At 53.6% G+C, this 7,055-nt stretch overlaps 1 protein-coding gene across 1 annotated transcript in view; it reads right to left on the reverse strand.

Moving 5' to 3' along the window:
- LOC107106884 (rab11 family-interacting protein 3-like) overlaps positions 1-6,261 on the reverse strand; it is a 39,914-nt gene extending 33,653 nt beyond the window's left edge. Inside the window, 3 exon segments of the mRNA XM_015407098.1 lie at positions 30-164; positions 1,655-1,657; positions 6,035-6,261. Of these exon segments, the coding sequence (XP_015262584.1) occupies positions 30-164; positions 1,655-1,657; positions 6,035-6,222 (326 nt within the window). The 5' untranslated portion in view covers positions 6,223-6,261.
- Positions 6,262-7,055: the final 794 nt, after the last annotated feature.

Here is a 7,055-nt window from a genome sequence, read left to right on the forward strand (position 1 = left end):
AAAAGGAGCCGCTGCAGACTGGCTGTTACCTGGGAGAAAGGAAGGACGAGCTGGCGTAGCTGCTTTCTCCGTTGCACAAACTGTCCGAGAAGAGGTCCGCCTCGTTCCCTTCCCCGTAATCCTCAAACTGCTCCTCCCCGCTAATTACGGTGACGATGGAATGACTGTTGATGTCCGTGCTCAAGGGGAGGTCGCGGGGATGAGATCTGTCCAAGGAAAAGAAGAGTCAGGACAAGGAAGAGCCAGAAGCAGACTGTTGCCACCAGCAGGTGCGCCGTACCCAAGCGTGACTGCCACTTCCCTGTGGAGAACACAGCCCCTCTCAGGCCGCGGCCAGGACTTGTGGGGGGACATGGGACAGTGGAGAGGAGGAGGCCAAGAGACCCAAAGTCCAAGGCACACATTAGGCTTCCTTTCCTTCAGATGTCTGTACGCTGCCTGTGCTATCTTCTTGGATGGTTTCCCTCATCCAAAGAGGTCTTTGAGGTCTGCCTCACATGCTGCAAGATCTGGGTATTTCACCAGCATCTCCTTAGAGAGCCAGTTCAGTGTCATGGTTAGGAGCGCGGACTCTAATCTGGGAGAACCGCGTTTGATTCCCCACTCCTCCACATGCAGCTGCTGCTGTGACCTTGGGTCAGTCACAAGTTCTTTCTCAGAGCTGTTCTCTCAAGGGCAGTCCTCGAGAGAGCTCTCTCAGCCCCACCTCCCTCACAGGGTGTGTGTTGTGGGGAGGGGAAGGGAAAGGAGATTGTCGGCCGCTCTGAGACTCCTTCAGGTAGTGAAGGGCCATGGGGTATGAATCCAATCTCTTCTCTCTCTTCTACTCATTCTAGTTCAGCGACAGCAGCAGCCACAGTGCCATCCAAGGCTCCCTCTAAGCTATGCTATCTTGTGAGCAAAGATTCTACTTTGTGAGCTACTGGCATTAAAGTTGTGAGCGAGCCATTTGGCTACTGCATAGATTAGTTTGCTCTGGAGCCCTCCTTCCTGAGCTAAGACAAGAATGTGTGAGCTGGGGGCTAAAAAACTGTGAGCTAGCTTACACTAACTCCGCTTAGAGGGAACCCTGGTGCCATCTTGAGGAACCCGCAGCTCAGCTTCACGGTGACGTGCCACAGGTACCCAACCAGCCCCAGGGCAGTGCACAAGTGGCACACGCACCGGGACACGGGGCTACGTCAACAGTCTGCCCACTCGTGTAGACACTGCCTTGCAGAAGCTACCACCACGGATCCAAACGATGTAAAGCAGTGTGTCCATAAATGCATGGGCCAAACAAATCTAACTCTGCTAAGCACAATAAGCAAAGTCTTCTGTTAACCAGCCGCACTGGACTTGCAAAGGGACAAACCCAAAAACAGGGCACAGAAGCGTACGATGAACGATGGAGCCTCGCGGCCCCAGGACCAAGAGCAAGTCCTTCCAAAGTTCAACTGTGACTGCACTCCAGGAATGCTTAATCCTGTTAAGGGTCCAGAAGAGGGCAAAAGTCCTGTAACCCATCAACGACACACATTCCTGGGCAGGTCTTTCTCTTACTCACACGCACCTCCCTGCCCGTTTCATCGTGTCAAGCACGGCTTTGGCACACAGCGCAGCCGATCACAGGGAATGCCAGGTTTGGGTGCCAGTTAGCTGGGCTAAACCACACGGCCTCCAGTCTCCACCGGGAGAAGGAGAAACCACCGTCCCCCATCTCACAAGCTCACTGCGGGCTGTACTTCCTGAGCGGAGATGGGAGCCCTCAGCACAGGCATTTGGCTTCATGAGTTTCTCTAGGAGTTGGGTTTGCAAACTAGGAATCCGGACGTGGAACAAAACAGAGGACCCAGACAGCACCGCACCTGCCTTGTTTCAAAAGGGGATATGCAGAATCATCAACTATTCTGTAGATATAAATGTGCTATCACTTTTGTGCCTGCAGACAAAATAGCCGCACTCGACTCCTGAAGACAGGCGCAAGGCTGCAAAAGAGGGAAGGCAAGGAGGTGGTGGTCAAGAGGAAACACCGTGGGAAAGAAAAATGCGCTACAGAGATGTGCATCCAGGCTCTTCTCAAGCAGCTAATTCCCACCAAGGTCAGAGCAACTGTTGTTACGAAGCCAGCAGTTGCTGAATCCTTTGAAGTCTGTTGGGAGAGAAATTATAGGTTTCCAGTAGCGCGTAGAGGTCTCCTAAATATGCCTCCCAGTTAGCCACATGTTGGAGGGGGTGACGCAACAATTGCAGGGGACAACGAACCAAGCCTGTGTGGCTGCGGTGGTGGTGGTGGTGGAGGAAAATACTTGACCCTTCCTGTACATCCCAATTCTCCTCTGCAATTTCCCACCCTCTTTCTCCTGGTCATTTCTTTCTGCAGTTGTATAGATTCTGGCCTCTGGGACCAAGTGGGGAAGGGTTTTAAAGGGGGGGGGAGAGAGAGATGACGACCGGGGTGGGGGGGGAGAATCTGCTAAGCTGAGAAATAGCAAGCTCCACTGAGAATCACCCATATTTAGGGCACCACCGGGCAGCTTGTACCCCCATCTCAAGTCAGACAGCCCAAGCCGACTTGCTAGAATCCATTTCTCCCATGACCCACAAAGGTTCCACTGTAGGGATTGGCACAAAGCAAACTGTTGGGTATTACACGTTAAAAACACTTCAGTGTATCTGGGGTTAAATGTTTGTTTGTGTTGTCACAGGAAGTCACATGTGTTTCATTTAGCCAATGCTTGTTAGATGCTAGGAGCCCGGGAAAACTCTTCTTGATCTAGGAGTTTCATTGGAAGCAAAGTGTCAAAGTGTTTTTTGCGTTTTATGGCTTCTCTTCCTCTCTTTGTTTGCTGTTCTCAAGAAGAAGTAGAGAAGCCATTATCGCTCTCTTCTAGTCTAGCCGTTGTAGTGTGAAGATGTGGCTGTTTAGCTCTGTTGTTATTTTCTTCCCAGTTACCCTTCCCCATGCTAGAATTTAGTAAAAACGTTCTATTTTAATCACACATGGACTCTGGGCCTGAATTATTTTACTCTGGCACTGCTAAGCTATTTTATCTCTGCTGAATTACAAGTTTTATTTTCCAAAACCCCAACACAAACCACAAACCAAAATTCATCACGGGTTCGTGGGTCGCGAACCGAACTTCGTGACGGGTCTACCATCACGAACTTCCACGAACTTTTAAAGCCGTTCATGGCAGTTTGTGGATAGAGCAGAAAACTCAAGCCCCTGCTTTCTGCCCACCCCCAAAGCCACACAACAGCTGAGCAGCAGGCGCGGGCATCCCCAGCACTCAGCTGCTTTGGGTTGTCTTGTGCAGTCCCTTTAAACTTTAAAGGGACTACACAAGGCAGCCCGAAACAACTGAGCAGAGGGGAGCAGGCTGCTCCCCGGCCCAGCTGTTTACTGGGCTTTCTGCAAACCCTGTTTAAAGGGACTTTCAGCGGGGCTTGCGGGGCCACGGACCATGAGCCTACACAAACCGCGTTTTCCCAGTTCATGTCCATGCCGATTTCACTCTGCTGACTGTAAACTCGGGTCCACCGGCCGCGTGTATTTTTCAATGAACAGAGGCTCTCGTCTTTCAGCAACAGCTCAGTTACTATGAATTCATAAAAGAAGGGGCCCTCCGACCTCCCCCCCCCCCAAGGCCACTACCTGTGAACTCACACACACAAAAACTTTATTGGCACGAAAGCACAAAACATCCTGGAAATACGGGAAAATACCAAGATGCATCAGCCTCGTCTTCTGATTGCATAAAATAAAAATTTTGCAACAGCCTCCGTTATTTCACAATTAGAATGGAGCAGAAGAAAGTGAACAATGGAGTCATCAGAGTCCCAGCTCTTACCCTCTAGAAGTGGAGGAATAAAACGAGATCGGATATCCCTATAGAGGGGGCAATGAAGTAGGGTGTGTGTCGTGGATTCTATATCTTTTCAAAGCCTGTCTACATAGGGTAACTGGCGGTACCTCCCTAAAAGCACCCCTGATGGCAGAATATTAAAGCATGCAAGCCTGTATGCTCTGCGATGATGTGAGGCTGTTAAACTTGACAGATACTTTGCAGTACCTGTGAACTGTTGCCTGTTACCACATTTATATCTCCGACCCTCCGTCTGAAGAGCTCAGGGTGGCGTATGCAGGATTATGCCGTAATGTCCTCAGCACAGGCGTCTGGGACAGGTCAGCCAGAGACACAACATGCCTGAGACACACAGCCCAAGGCGGCCAAGTCTTCCCCCCGAGCAGGTAACTGAACCAGGGGTAATTGTGACCCTCAGCCCATCCGCGGCCACACAGCCCGGCTACCCTCTCAAGCAGCCGCTGCAATAAACCTTTGCCCTTAAGAGTCAGCCCTTCTCCGAAGGTTCAGAGGAGCAGAAAACCAACAGGTTTTACCCATTGCTGGGTCTGTTATTTGTGAAAAACTCCCCTCGTCCATTACATGACTTAGATCTTGAAGACAGGCAGCCGTTTCCAAAGCAGCAGTCTACTGTTAACCCTCTCGGGACATTTACTAAGGGGACCCCCCCCTCCCAAGACCGATCTAAGTGTGAGGACGAGCAGGGCGGACTCTGGTTCCTGCCTCCTCCTACTGGATCTACTCCGGGCTCCTGGTCAACCTACCTCGCTGCCTTCTTCCGCATCATCCGCACAAGAGGATCTGTTTTCTCTTCGGCATGGGACTGTCCAGCCAAGAACAGGCAAACCAGCCGAACAGGAAGATCCGGCACTCTTTGGCCACAGTTCAGCTTCCCTCTTTCTCCTAACACACCTCTATCAATCCCGCTTGGCTCTTCAGAGACGCGGGGCCGGAGTTTCCCTCCCGGCGTCGCCAGAGCAATCGTGCCTCTGTGGGACTCTCCGCTCGCAGCACCCTTTCCCGGCTCCCGGACCCTGCTCAGAAGTCAACGGACGGCCACCTCGAAGCCGATTAGGGACGGAGGGTTAGCAACCGCCCGAAGCCCAGCGCTTCTCGGCAAAGAACGCCCCGGCTGACAGGTTAATCCCATTCCCCGTCTTAAGCTGCAGGGCCTCCGATGGCGAGCCACCCTTTCAGCCCCGGCTCCGAGCGGGCGAGTGAACAAGTGAGCAAGGGGCAGGGGAAGGACCACCGACCGAAGCCAGCTCCACAGCTTGGCCATCCTCCCTGCGCCCCAGTATTGCAATCTCGTCAGTCTCTGCACCCGAGGCCATGCAGAGTCCAAGCAGCACCACCCGCCCACTCCTCAACACAGGCCAGGGCGGTCGGTCGTGTCGGCTCGGATATCTATCCCCTGCTCCTCTCCCCCAGCAGGGAATGCCCTCTAAGCTGCGGAGTCCAGTGAGCAAAAATCCTCCTTGGTGAGCGACTGGCAATAAGGTTGTGAGCGAGCTGTTTGTCTCCTGCATCAATGAGTTTGCTCTCTGGAGCCCCATCCCTTCCTGAGCTAGGACAAAGATCTGTGAGCCGGAGGCTAAAAAGCTGTGAGCTGGCTCACACTCTCTCAGCTGAGGGGGAACACCGGGGACTCAAACTGGCTTGCAGCGCCATTCTCCCCTCCTCCATTTTATCCTCACAACATCCCTGTGAGGTAGGTGGGGCTGAAAGAACGACTAGCCCCAGGGCTATCCAGCGAGCTTCGACGGCAGAGGGGATTCGAACCTGGGTCTCCCAGACCCTTAGGCTGATTCTCTAACCGCTCCATGCCATGCCACCGTACGCAAGCTTCACTGAAATCAGTGACCGGCTTCGCTAGATTCCCTGAAGCGCTGGATGCTTTTAATTGTTTGCACCCTTACCAGGCCCCTTGAGAAGCTTCCCACGGGACCGGCATCCTCACCACTTCAGCAACGGCCCAACGTTTTCCTGCTGGCTAACTTCAGAGTCTGCTGATCAGTTCCCCCCCTGACCTTTCTCCAAGCAGCTCAGGGCAGCCTAGGCCGTCCCTCCCCCCAGGGCTTCTATCCCCTCAGCTACCCTGCCAGGCAGGTCGGGGGAGAGATCACGGCAGCCCCCCCCCCCGCGCCTTCTTTTCCGGCTGCCGACGCCCTCTGCTCCGCCCCAGCCTGGCTTCGCCAGGGAGAGGGACCTACCCGTTCTCCGACTCCTCAATGGGATCCGCGTACTCCGAGTGCACGGTGGAATCGATGGCGCTGTCCGTTTCCACTTCGTCGTGCATCTCGTGGTGCACCAGAGTGCTGGTGTCCTCGTCCGTGAAGGTCTCACACTCGCTGTAGGTGCTCTCCGAGCCCATGTACGCACTGTCCGTCACCTCATTGGCCTGATGGAAGAGTAAAAAGAGACTCAGTGGTTGTAGGTTTGTTGACATCCCTTCTTTGGACTCCTCGGGCTCTGAAACACGGTTTGGAGCGAGCGATGCAGCCCTGAGAACTATTAGCCACAAGGTATAGATAGGGGCTCTGGGGCAAGGGATGCTCTGTCTTCTTGGTGCTTGGGGGGGTGCAACAGTGGGAAGGCTTCTAGTGTCCTGGCCCCACAGGTGGACCTCCTGGTGGCACCTGGTATTTTTGGCCACTGTGTGACACAGAGTGTTGGACTGGATGGGCCACTGGCCTGATCCAACATGGGCTTCTCTTATGTTCTTATGTCTGGGGGGGGGCAACAGCGAGAGGGCTTCTATTGTCCTGGCCCCACTGCTGGACCTCCTGACGGCACCTGGTGTTTTTGGCCACTGTGTGACACAGAAGAGTGTTAGACTGGATGGGCCTTTGGCCTGACCCAACATTGGCTTCTCTCATGTTCTCTTATGTCCGGGACAAGGAATGCTTTGTATTCTTGGTGCTTGGGGGGGGGCAACAGTGGGAGGGCTTCTAGTGTCCTGGCCCCACTGCTGGACCTCCTGAGGGCACCTGGTATTTCTGGCCACTGTGTGACACAGAAGAGTGTTAGACTGGAGGGGCCACTGGCCTGATCCAACATTGTCTTCTCTTATGTTCTTATGTTAAGAGCAGAGGTCCGTCAGGGGCTATTAGCCACAAGGTATAGATAGGAACTCTCGGTCTGGGGCAAGTGATGCACTGTATTCTTGGTGCTTTGGTGGGGGGTCAACAGTGGGAGGGCTTCTAG

Source organism: Gekko japonicus, unplaced genomic scaffold, assembly GCF_001447785.1.
Source record: "Gekko japonicus isolate JY-2015 unplaced genomic scaffold, Gekko_japonicus_V1.1 scaffold2827, whole genome shotgun sequence".
NCBI classification, from domain to species: domain Eukaryota; kingdom Metazoa; phylum Chordata; class Lepidosauria; order Squamata; family Gekkonidae; genus Gekko; species Gekko japonicus.